Here is a 12,930-nt window from a genome sequence, read left to right as displayed (position 1 = left end):
CTTTTTTCCATTTCCATGAGTGTACATTTGTACTCCAATTAGGACAATAGTTCGTATTAAAACTAGAGTCCGGTTTGTAATCACACATCCTCAGCTACCTCGCAAACAGCTAGTATGCGAACCCACGTTTACTGGAACGCTTTTCCTTGTGTTATCGTATCCTTGCACCTGTGTCAGTTTCCGCTACTGTGATGGACCGTGTACACACGTTGATTACATGATGATGTCACAAATATTGAGGGATGATGGAGAATTGTAAATTTGTGATTTGAGGTAGGGACCCTAGTCTGGAAACGACGGAGTCGAAAGGTATAAGCGAAAATCGACTCAAGTTCCACCTTAGCCTCGCGCAGCGCTCAAACTAAGGCCCTCAACTTCCGAACCGTCATCATGAAATTTACAATTCCCGTTGAACACTCCACAGAGCCCTAAGATAATATTTCCTGTTGATGGACAAGTAACGGCGCACGGGAGTTCATGTCAGGCAGACCGAAAATCCCAAGTCTACAGTACTGTGATAATGGATTCAATTTACCCGAACAAGTTCCACAAGCTGTTACATTTACAACACTAATTGAAAATTACGTCCCCCAGCGTCAATACAGGCTCGGCATCCTAATATCCTCGGCGTCTTTTGAAGAGAGTCGCAGGCACTGACAAGGGAACCTCCCCATCGCACCCCCCTCAGATTTAGTTATAATTTGGCACAGTGGATAGGCCTTGATAAACCGAACACAGATCAATTGAGAAAACAGGAAGAAGTTGTGTGAAACCGTGAAAAAATAAGCAAAATATACAAACTGAGTAGTCCATTGGCGACATAGGCAACATCAAGGAGCAAGCGAGTTCAGGATCGCCGTGGTATCGTGGTAGCGTGAGCAGCTGCAGAACGAGAGGTCCTTGGTTCAAGTCTTCGCACAAGTGAAAATTTTACTTTCTTTATTTTTGCATAGGTATTATCTGTCCGTTCGTTCATTGACGTCTCTGTTCACTGTAATAAGTTTAGTGTCTGTGTTTTGCGACCGCATCGCAAAACCGTGCGATTAGTAGACGAAAGGACGTGCCTCTCCAATCGGAACCGAAAACATTTGATCGCAAGGTCATAGGTCAACCGATTCCTCCACAGGAAAACACATCTGATATATTCTATACGACACTGGTGACGGCATGTGCGTCACATGACAAGAATATGTTGTCGACCCACCTAACTTGTACACTTGGCGAATGGGTAAAAAGATTTTTCTACCTTGCCCGATTTAGGTTTTCTTGTGGATGTGATAATCACTCCCAAAAAAGTGATGAAAACATAAGAGTTTGTCACATAAACTGAAAATAAAAAATTAAAGTTTTCACTCGGTAGAAGATTTGAACCAACGACCTTTTGTTCCGCAGCTGCTCACGTTACCGCGAGACCACGGCGCTCCTGCAATCTTAGTGGCTTTGATATTGCCCATCATCCCATAAACTACTCAGTTTGTATATTTTGCTTATTTTTTCACAGTTCCACACAACTTCTTCCTGTTTTCTCAATTGATCTGTGTTCAGTTTTTCAAGGCCTATCCAATGTGCCAACTTATAACTAAATCTGAGGGGGGTGCGATGGGGAGGTTCCCTTGTAAGAATTCTTGCCAGGAGAACTACTTCATCCTCGGTAGGCGTCTCGTACACAAGAACAAATCAAGTGCAGAGAGATCTGCTGTACGTGCCGGCCAGGAAACAGGACCTGCTCTATCTTTCCACCTAACAGTGGACGTCTGGTCCAGATGTTGACGAACAGCCAGTTCAAAGTGAGGTGGGATTCAATGATTATAAAGAATCCGCCTCGATTGCAAATAGAAACCGGATGTTGACCTAGGTTTCGGCGCGGATAACCGCGCCGTCTTCGGAACACACTAGAACTACAAACTGCCTAAAGAGGCATGGTCCAACAATAATACAGAACGCCCGAAAGGGCAAAAGACTCTCATAAAATGTAAAATAAACGGTACGTGTGCACAATGTCAATAGCTCTACTTAGCTCAAAGGTCAGAAGCGTGCTTCCTCACCCCAGCCAACGTTCGGTGGGCCGCGGGCTCTCTGGTAAACTGGCTGGGCTGAGGAAGCACGCTTCTGACCTTTGAGCTAAGTAGAGCTATTGACATTGTGCACACGTACCGTTTATTTTACATTTTATGAGAGTCTTTTGCCCTTTCGGGCGTTCTGTATTATTGTTGGACCATGCCTCTTTAGGCAGTTTGTAGATTTAGTGTGTTCCGAAGACGGCGTGGTTATCCGCGCCGAAACTTAGGTCAACATCCGGTTTCTATCTGCAATCGAGGCGGATTCTTTATAATCATTAAATTATTCACGATTGCTGACGCGCTGCAATGTTAAAAGTCCTCGAGGTGGTATTCCAACATGCTGAAACCCATCCGTTGGCGGATAAGAAGTGCTAATCGGGATTGCTTACCCTTTAGTCTTAGCAATAACAGTACCGGTACGTGTGTTCCACTGTCAGATGTTTCACTTATAGCTTTCGGCTCGGTCGCTTCCAGACCAGTGTCTCTTACCTTTAACTGATACATTTGCCCTTCTCCATAACCCTTGAAAATTTGTAACATTATCACGGACACGAATAATTGGGATGAAAGAAATGGAAAGAAAACGGAATCAGAAAGAGATAGGAAGGAAATAATGATGTCCAGCCGCACAGGACATTGCGGCAATGCAACGGGGACAATTGAAAATTTATGCCGGATTGGGACTCGAACCCTGATGGTCCTCGTACCTAGAGCAGTTGTGTTAACCGCTTTTTTTCTTTATTTAGAGGGAAGAACTGATGACAGCAGGTATTACATAAATGGTATAACAAATACGAGACATAAACTGCTTCTTTCAGTACAAAACAATAACGCACCGCATCTCTCTTTGTGAGTTAAGCGCTGTCAGGCTTGGCTAGCACTTGGATGGGTGGCTGTACGGGTCTGCCGAGTGTTGTTGCAGCAGGGTGCATGCAGCCCTTGTGAGGCCAGTCGAGGAGCTGCTTGACTGAGAAGTAGCGGCTCAGGTCAAGAAAACTGACAACGCCGAGGAGTGCGGTATGCTGGCCACATGCCCCTCCATATTCGCAGCCAGTGACACACATAGCTGAGGATGACCCGGCGGTCGGTCGAAACGGGTGGGCCTTCCGAGGCCTGTTCTGACGGAGTTTTCTCTCTTCGTGGGAATGTTCCTCGCCGATCCTATTGTGCCTTGTGTTCCAGCCGGGCACGTCTTCACGTGTGGTGGTGGAGCCGATCCATTGTCCTGGTCCTTTTCGGAATCATCATATGTAGCAATTACATTTCCCAACCAGTTACACCCCAACTGCAGGGGATGAAGCAGTGCATTGCCTTAAAAAATCAGCGTTATGCCTCAGCCCTTTGGACACGCTTTTCGTCACACCCAAATTCCCAGTTACCCGGTCACCGCGCCGTAACGACCCCCGCCCATTAACCTTCTATTCGCAGTTTTCTGACTGTCGTAGAAGTTCTTGTGCGTCCCCAATGAAACTTTTTCATCAAACAGTCACAGCGCCAATAGAATTATAGATATGAGTGATGACACTTCTGTCGGTCGCGTCTGACAGAACAGATACCACTCATATCTATAAATCATCACGGAATAACACTGTATGCCGGCCGTGGTGGCCGAGCGGTTCTAGGCGCTTCAGTCCGGATCCGCGCGACTGCTACGGTCGCAGGTCCGAATCATGCCTCGGGCATGGATGTGTGTGATGTCCTTAGGTTAGTTAGGTTTAAGTAGTTCTAAGTTCTAAGGGACTGATGACCTCAGATGTTAAGTCCCATAGTGCTCAGAGCCATTTGAACCATTTTTTTTAATAATACTGTATACTGCGTGACAATTATTGAATTATACGAAAAAGAGTAAATTAATTAGGAACTATGTTGTGCACACACATCATTCAACATGTAAACGTCACTGCAGATATTCGGATTTAGGTTATGACATGTTCGATATGCTTATCATCATTAGCAATGATGTGGCGCAGACGAATAGCGGAATTCTGCATGATCCGCTCATGTATCGGAACACTGACGATGGACCTTCTGAACGGATATTTTCAGCTCAGCAATGATTCTGGGGTTATTGCTGCATACCTTGTCTTTAATAAAGCCCCACAAAAAGGAGTTGCATGTGTTAAGATCCGGAGAATATGGCGGCTAATCGAGGTCCATGCCAGTGGCCTCTGGGTACCCCAGAGCCAGAATGCGGTCCTCAGAGTGCTCCATCAAACACTCTCCCGCTTCGTTGCGGTCGAGCCCCGTCTTTCATGAAACACATCTTGTCGAAATCAGGGTCATTTTGGATAATGGGGATGAAATCATCTTCCAAAACCTCCACATACCATTAGGTAGTTAGTCACCGTGCCATGAAGGAATATCAAATGTGTGTGAAATCGTATGGGACTTAACTGCTAAGGTCATCAGTCCCTAAGCTTACACACTACTTAACCTAAATTATCTTAAGGACTAACACACACACCCATGCCCCAGGGAGGACTCGAACCTCCGCCGGACAAGCCGCACAGTCCATGACTTCAGCGTCTCCTACCGCTTGGCTAATCCCGCGCGGCGAAGGAATATCGCACCGATTACTCCGTGATTGGACATTGCACACCGCACAGTCACCCGTTGAGGGTGAAGAGACTTCTCGATCGCGAAAATCGGATTCTCAGCCCCCCAAATGCGCCAATTTTGCTCATTGACGACGAAAACATACAGCGCATTCTAGTTCCCGTCATGCCGCGCGACCAACCGTGCAGTTTGAACGTCCTAAAGCAAACCGTTCAGAACTTATGACAATTTTATTTTATGTAATTCAATAAGCATCACCCTGTAAGTTCTTCACTTACGCGTCTCTTGGCGTCCTTCTCAACTGGACGTCCCAAATGGCAGCTTGCGTCTCCTGGCCTTAAATTGGCCCTAAGTGTATCAATGTCGCTGCCGACCCCTGGCTTCGCGAGCGACAGTGACAAACCGCTACGAAGCCGGGTATCCAGCGAATCACTGTTTGTGGAGCGGTGATTCAGTGACGTAAGTGAACAGTGGTGCGCAGGCTGGGGTGACAGTTACCGTGCCGTGGAGAAGGCTGCACAGCGGTTTTATCGAGCGGAGCAAGGTCAGCAAAGACCGCGCGCAGCCAAATGGGCCCCCGGCCGGCGCGGCTCTGCATTGTCGCTGCGCCTTCCGTCCGGTACGTGTGGCGACCAGACGACGGCATGACGCGCTTGCGATACTCTGAGCTGGAGGGCGAGTTTGGCCGCATCGCCGCCAGAGACTTCACCTCGCAGTTCCGCGGCGGCTACGTTCGCGCAGAACCGAGTGGCGCCGTCCTCCCCAAGTATTACACGGAATTCGGCGACCGCATTCTGGACATGACCGTCCACACTGATGACCACTGGATCGTCAGCTTTCCCAAGAGCGGTGAGTTGTCGCACTGCGTCGCACCTCCACCGCCGGCGCCATCGGTAGAAGAAGATTTTTTTGTTTTTTTCGTTTTTTGTTTTTGTAATGAGGACCATCACCAGCGTCGTTATTACTACCGTCACTGGATTACGAGAGGTGGTTTCGATTATAACAAAAAAAAAGTTACGGGATTAATTTTGTTTGAGCCCGCCTGGTCCCCGGCACGAATCCGCCCGGCGGATTTGTGTCGAGGTCCGGTGAACCGGCCAGTCTGTGGATGGTTTTTAGGCGGTTTTCCATCTGCCTTGGCGAATGTGGGCTGGTTCCCGTTATTCCGCCTCAGCTACACTATGTCGGCGATTGCTGAGCAAACAAGTTCTCCACGTACGCGTACACCACCCTTACCCTACCACGCAAACATAGGGGTTACACTCATCTGGTGTGAGACGTTCCGTAGGGGTTCCATCGGGGGCCGAACCGCACAATAACCCTGGGTTTGGTGTGGGGCGACGGAGGGGTAACATGGACTGCGGTAGTCGTCGTGGGGTTGTGGACCACTGCGGCTGCGGCGGGGACGTAGCCTCTCCGTCGTTTCTAGGTCGCCGATTAACATACAGTACAATACAAATTTTGTTTGTGTGATCCTAGTAAACCTTGAAATCCCTGCTTCACAGTTCCGTAGATGCCTGTAGAGGGGGCAAAATTAAATCGTGCAGCCCACTGATAAAGTGAAGATGTTTCATTTACAAGCCCAGACCGACAAAATGACGATAATAACATTCCTCATAATCTCCAATGGCCGGAATTCAAATAATGTTGCGAGCATTAGGGGATGTACACTGTGTGGCGTATGGAGCTTTGGATGGGTCAGGGGAGCTCGCACGGATAGCCGAAATGGTTAAGGCCGCAGTTCGCGATAAGCCGGAAATCCGGGTCCAAGTACAGTTCTGGCACAAATTTTCATCTGTTACTAATAGGTAATATATCTATACGTAACACAGACGATGTCAAAGAATTCGCAATGTGCGAATAACTTTCGTAAAGTGGGGGTGGGCTGCTCCATATTATTCCAGATCTAGCGGCGTGATACGGCACTGTAGAGGGTATGGAGATTTCAGTGTGTTCCGGGACTACAAACATGTGTCTGCAAAGAAATAAAAAATTAATTACTGCACCTTATTTTTACGAGATAAAAGTTAAAACTTTATGACTACCTCTGGCATGTAGCTAAAAAATTTTATATATGCAGGGTGTAAATTTTGAGTTGACAAACCAGAATAACTCGAAGAATAAGCTTCAAACGAAAAAAATGTGTAGAATCCAAAGTTGATCATTTTCGAGGGGGATATCTGCTGGTGCTAAAATTAGCCCGCCACCCCAGCCCCCAGGGGGTGGAGCGGGAGGCAATTTTAACATTTCAAATGGGAACCCCTATTTTTTATTGCAGAATCACACTCTACATAAAAAACTACGTACATTTTGTCTTAAACATTTGTTTTGATTCTTGGTAGTTGGCGCTGTAATTCAAGAAAATTCATGTTCTCATTTTTGCGTTTAAAACGGTTACGATAAATGAAAACTGAGTTCACTCGTTAGTAAGTAGGATGATTGATTAGTTAGTTAGTCAGATAATTTGTTTGATAATTAAAAGTTGTGTGGCCTCATAACCATGAAACAAACTAAATTTATCCGAATCTGAGGAAAAAATTAATACAGTATTTGGGTCAGCATTTGAAAAACTCTAATTCCTCTCTCTGAAACCCCACCCTATGGGGAGAGAGGGAGATTTTTAGTTTTAGCGAATCAAAATTTACGAAGTAAATAAGTATTTTTTTTAACCGTATCCATTTTCCACGCAAAAATGAGAACACGGATTTTATTGAATTACAGCGCCAACTACCAAGAATCAAAACAAATGTTTAAGACAAAATGCAATTAGTTTTTTTATGTAGAATGTGATTCTGCAATAAAGAACGGGTGTCTTTAACACACATCCTATCATCGTATCCCTTCCTCTTATCAATGTTTCCTATATGATATTTTCTTCGGCATTTCTGCGGAAAACTTCCTTCTTCCTTATTATATCAGATCACCTAGTTTTCGACATCCTACTGTGACACCACATCTGAAACATTTCAACTGTCTTCTTTTCTGGTTTCCCGCAATCCATGTTTCACTACTATACAAAGCTGTGTACGAAACGTACCTTCTCAGAAATTTCTTTGTGATATCAAAGGCTATATTTGTTACTAGTACGCTTCTGTTGGCCAAAAGTGTCCTCTTGCCTGTTGTGCTGTTTTGCTCTTTACATTCTTCTTCATTCGTTTGTCATGTCTTATTTTGCTTCCAAGGAACAGAATTCGTGGTCAGCAATATTGATGTTAATTTTTCCCCTATTCTCATTTCTGTTATGCCTCATTACTTTCATCTATCTTCGGTTTATTCTCAATCAACATTCTTCACTCATTGGAGAGTTCATTCCATTTCGGTTCTTCTACGCTTCCAGTGACGATAGCAATGTCATTAGCCAATCTTATCTTTGACATTCTCTCACTCTGAATTTTATCACGTTCCCCAACCTTTCTTTTATTTCCACCATTGTTTTTTCGATATATCGATTGAACAGCAGAGGTTCTTTTTAATCCAAACACATCGTTCATTGTCTTCCAGTCTTACTGTTCTCTCTTGGTTATAGTACACAATGTATTTCTTAGAATTTCGAACATCTTGCACAATTTTACGTTATCGAAGTCCGCTCCACCAATCCTATGAATGCGTCTTGATTTTTCTGAAGTATTGCTTCCATTATCAAGCGCAACGTCAGAGCTGCTTCTCTAGTGCCTTCATGTTTCCTAAGGCCAAATTGATCGTCATCTAACAAATCCACAATTTTCTTTCCCATTCATATGTAGAACACTCTTGTCAGAAGCTTGAAAACATGAGCTGTTAAGCTGGTTGTGCGATAGTTCTCGCAGCGAAGTGCTGTCTTCGGAATTGTGTGGTTGATATTTTTCCGAAAGTCTGACGGTCTGTGTCCGGTACCAAAGACTCTACACACCAACTTGAGTAGTCGTTTGGTTGCCACTTCGCCCAGTGATTTTAGAAGTTCCGAAGAAATTTTATCTATCGCTTCTGTCATGTTTGATCTTAAGTCTTCCAAAGTTTTACTATACTCTAATATCAGATTCCTTATGTCTCCATTATACACCAGTAACACTCATCAGACAAGCCTGCCCCTCACAGAAACTTTCAATGTACTCCTTCCACTCAACCGATAATTCCTCTGCGCTTACATTGGAATTCCCACAGCTGTATCAGTCACTCCGACGACCATTTCTTTTTCGATTTCTCCATATTTTTTCGGCTGCGTTTCACCTTCGCTTCTCTAAATTTCCTATTTATGTCATTCCTGAGTAATCTGTATATCGCTTTATTCCTGAATTTCTCTGAGTATTGTTTGATTACTTCTTTCGTCGATCCCAGTTGTCTTACATGTACGTACGTCTGTTTCTCCAGATTCGGTGATGGCCCTTCTTAGAGATGTCCATTCCTCTTCAACTGAATTGGCTTCTGAGGTATCCGTTATCGCAGTATCTATAGCCTCACAGAACTTGAAACGCGTCTCATCATTTCTCAGTATTTCAGTATACAACTTCTTTGCATGTGGATTCTTCCGGACGGTTCTCTTACACTTGCAGCTACTTTCAACATTACTAAATTGTGTTCTGAGTCTATATCTGCCTGCTGCTACGGTCGCAGGTTCTAGTCCTGCCTCGGGCCTTAGGTTAGTTAGGTTTAAGTAGTTCTAAGTCTAGGGGACTGATGTCCTCAGATGTTAAGTCCCATTGTGCTTAGAGCCATTTGAACCATCTATATCTGCTCATGGGTGCGCCTTGCAGTCCAGTGTTAGATTTCGTACTCTCTGTCTTACCATGATGTAGTCCAGCTGAAATCTGCTCATGCCTCTAGGCTTTTTTCAAGTATATATCCTCTTACGATTCTTGAACAGTGTACTCACTATAACTAGCCGAAATTTGTTGGAAAACTCAATTAGTCTGTCTCCTCTCACATTCTTACTACCAAGCCTATATTCTCCCGAACTCCTTCTTCTATTGCTCTCCTTTCTACTGCGTTCTAATCCTCCGTGAGTATTAGACTGTAGTCTTGTTTTATAAACTGAATTATCCGTTCAATATCCTCAAATACTTTCTCTGTCTCTTCATCCTCTGCTTGTGAAGTCGACGTGTATACCTAAACCATTATTGGTGGCGACGGTTTGCTGTCCATTCTGACGAAAACAACCTTGTTATAAACGTTCGCAGTAACTCACTCTTTGTCCCACCTACTTTTAACGAATCCTACTCCGATTGTATCATTTTCTGCCGCTTTTGATATTACCCTAAATTCATCTGAGCAGAAATCCTTATCTTCTTTCCATTCTACTTCATTAACCCCCACGACATCTACAGTAAGCCTTTACCTTTTCGTATTTAGATTTTGTAGCTTTCCTACCACGTTCAAACTTCTGAAATTCCACACTCCGACTCGTAGAATGCTACCCATTCGTTAGTTATTCTACCTTTTTCTCATGGTAATCCAACTTTGGCAGTCCCCTCCCGGAGATCTGAATGGGGGGCTAACCTGAAATCTTACTCCAACGGAGTTTTTCGATTACAGGCCACATGCCTTGTGGATTCACATTATATGTCTTCAGCGCAGTAATTTTCCTTGTCTTTTGCTCACTCATGCCATTGGTCATTGCTAATTTTTCCGACTTTTACTGGCACTGCCCCCCTTGAGGGCAAGAAGTTACCCTGGTGAGATGTCCGCTCCTTCATCCTTTTTGACAAGGCCGTTGGCAGATCCAGGGTGTCTGCTTGTACCGGAAGTCTTTGTCCACCATTGTGTATGACCTTTTTAGGCAAAATTTAAGCCCTTACCTGGATGAAACCCAGGACCCAGGATGTTGATTATTAGTGAAGAACGCATCCCTAGACCACACCATGCCATAAAATAATAAAACAGTAGCGGTATTTCGTTATGTATACTGCTAGTCGAGAGCCACAATACACAGTAAGCGTTGACAACAATTTACTGGTACTCGTTGTATACGTGTCTGCGCTTCACACGTCACAATATTGACAAATACCTTTTGATGTTCAGTATGTCCGTACTAATGTGGTTTCGTGTATCTCGAAGATCTCAGCACCTGTGGACGTGAGTACAGTTTGTATGGAGTGGAAATAGCGACAGAACGTGACTATAAACAACGGGCAGACGTCATAATCGCTACATATGGGGGACCGTTCAGCGTGAGCGCCGTTATACTGTAGCTTCCTCTGCTGGCTTCGGTAATTATCTACCTTTAATAGGTTTGTAACAGTGGAGTGTTCTGCTGCCTCGAAATCATGTTCCCTCGTCGATTTGCAACACTGACGGAGTCCTGTCTTTCGCGGTTTCTTCTATGTGTGGACGTCTCGGAATCTATTATGAATATAATCCACAGCTTGATTGCAAATTTCTTATTCGTTGTTACTTCAGTCACGCTGAAATAAATACTACAGTGCTTGTCTTTGCACAGCTTTTCCGTAACTTAGCTCGAAACGGAATATGTACAGTTTAGACAGTACGTGCTCATATACCAATAACTGAGGAGCATAAGAAGTATCACGTGAATTTGTTAATATGTACGTATAAATTTGAACAGTGATACCAAAACGTGTCGACTCATTAGTGTTATCGTTCTATTACAAGCACGTAATACTGCGTATGTCATAATTGTGCACATGCTAATTGACTATGTTCATTCAGACACGATTCCTGTACTCAAGCTGTTCGCGTACCAACTGCTGTCACACTGTCTTTGTTACTGACTACTATCTACCTCTTTTGCTTCTACGCAGATGCTACTTCAATGACTATTGTGTACCAGAACAAATATTGCTACCACTCCGCTTTCGTAAACGTAACTTATCCACATTACCATTTAATGAACAACCTTCCTTGAAACCGCACTGCTTTGGTGGCAAACGCGCTCGCTCGCGCGCACACACACACACACACACACACACAATCACACAATTTGATACACACTTACGAACCACACACTCTATCTCATTCACACTTCCAAGGCAAAATAAATCAAATGGCTCTGAGCACTAAGGGACTTAACATCTGTGGTCATCAGTCCCCTAGAACTTAGAACTACTTAAACCTAACTAACCTAAGGACATCACACACATCCATGCCCGAGGCAGGACTCGAACCTGCGACCGTAGCAGTCGCGCGGTTCCGGACTGAGCGCCTAGAACCGCGAGACCACCGCGGCCGGCGCAAAATAAATCATAAAATAAACAGTAATGAATGATAATAATGGTAATATTGATTAACTATTTTATGTAGTGGATCTGAATATATATTCAACAAATTACTGTCCAGATCTATTGTGATAATTAGAGAATGTCCTTAGCTCTTATAATGACTTGGTACACAAAGTCTACGAAGAAATCTTAGAAAGTAGGTGACCTAAAGAATTTAATTTAGTTTCAAAACCTCATCACAAAGTGATAGACAGTTTAGAGTTTCTCTCTCGAGTAATTGATGTTTAGTTGACTGCATTTTTACAGAAATGTAGAACAACAAACCGCGAGAGATATTCTGGCTTTTAAGGTGAAACAAATATTTTCGCTGTTGGCAGATTGTTCACTATATTAAAAGCTTAACCTGTAAGAATGTTTTCAATAACAGCAAGGAAGCTGTCTTTGCAAATCTACAGCATTTGTATAACTATGGATTATCTCTCTGTTTATTTTGATTTAAAACTAATTATGTTTCGTACCGTGCACTGTCAAACTTCCGCTGTTTCTGGCCGCTGAAAGGACGATCTCTGGACCACAGCTCCGTTGTTGATTAGCGCTGGCTGCTAGTATGGCGACGTATAGTCTCGAAAAATTAAATATATTAGCTGAAAATTTCTTGCTATTCAAAATACAACTGTTCAGTTAAATACGCAAGTATGATTTGTGGATGGGGTCCGTAAGGTATTTCGTAGAAGACACATAACGTTATCGGCAACAATGTGCACCCAAGCAGTTATTTATTTTAGCTAGAGAAGTGGACTTTCCTTTTTAAAAGTTTCATTTCAAAACACTGATGTGTGCTACGACCTCACAATAATAGTTCTGATTGGTTTGGCAAGTTTCGACTTGCCTAGCACAAAATTTCACAAAACATTCACTACACCGTTAGCTCGTCTGTCATATTCCACCTATTCTTTCTTCTCTCTGACGAATTAATTAGCGCCTTAAAGTTGAGTGTCGCGAATTCGCATCGTACTAATGTTGTGCTAATAATTGAAAGGTTAACTGGTTTTCAGAGCCAGTACCGGTACCTGCTGATTCTGCGCGAAGCTACTAACGCTTCTGACAAATGCTGCATTCTCCTGAGTGTTTCGGGTACCTCTACTGTGCCACGAATTTTGGTT

The 12,930-nt window shown here is 43.8% G+C and overlaps 1 protein-coding gene across 2 annotated transcripts in view; it reads left to right on the top strand.

Annotated features, from left to right (window-relative positions):
* The window catches only part of LOC124605707 (luciferin sulfotransferase-like), a 170,229-nt gene that overhangs the window by 94,127 nt on the left and 63,172 nt on the right, over nt 1-12,930 (top strand). The window contains exon 1 of one of the 2 annotated variants that reach the window (XM_047137574.1): nt 5,171-5,465. The exons of the other annotated variant lie outside the window; for it this stretch is intronic. Coding sequence (XP_046993530.1) covers nt 5,186-5,465 — 280 coding nt within the window. The 5' untranslated portion in view covers nt 5,171-5,185. Of the gene's footprint in view, nt 1-5,170; nt 5,466-12,930 lie in introns of those variants that run through there. 2 annotated transcript variants of the gene reach the window in all.

Source organism: Schistocerca americana, chromosome 3 (assembly GCF_021461395.2).
Source record: "Schistocerca americana isolate TAMUIC-IGC-003095 chromosome 3, iqSchAmer2.1, whole genome shotgun sequence".
Taxonomy (NCBI): Eukaryota; Metazoa; Arthropoda; class Insecta; order Orthoptera; family Acrididae; genus Schistocerca; species Schistocerca americana.
This window is presented reverse-complemented; position numbering and strand designations above follow the sequence as displayed.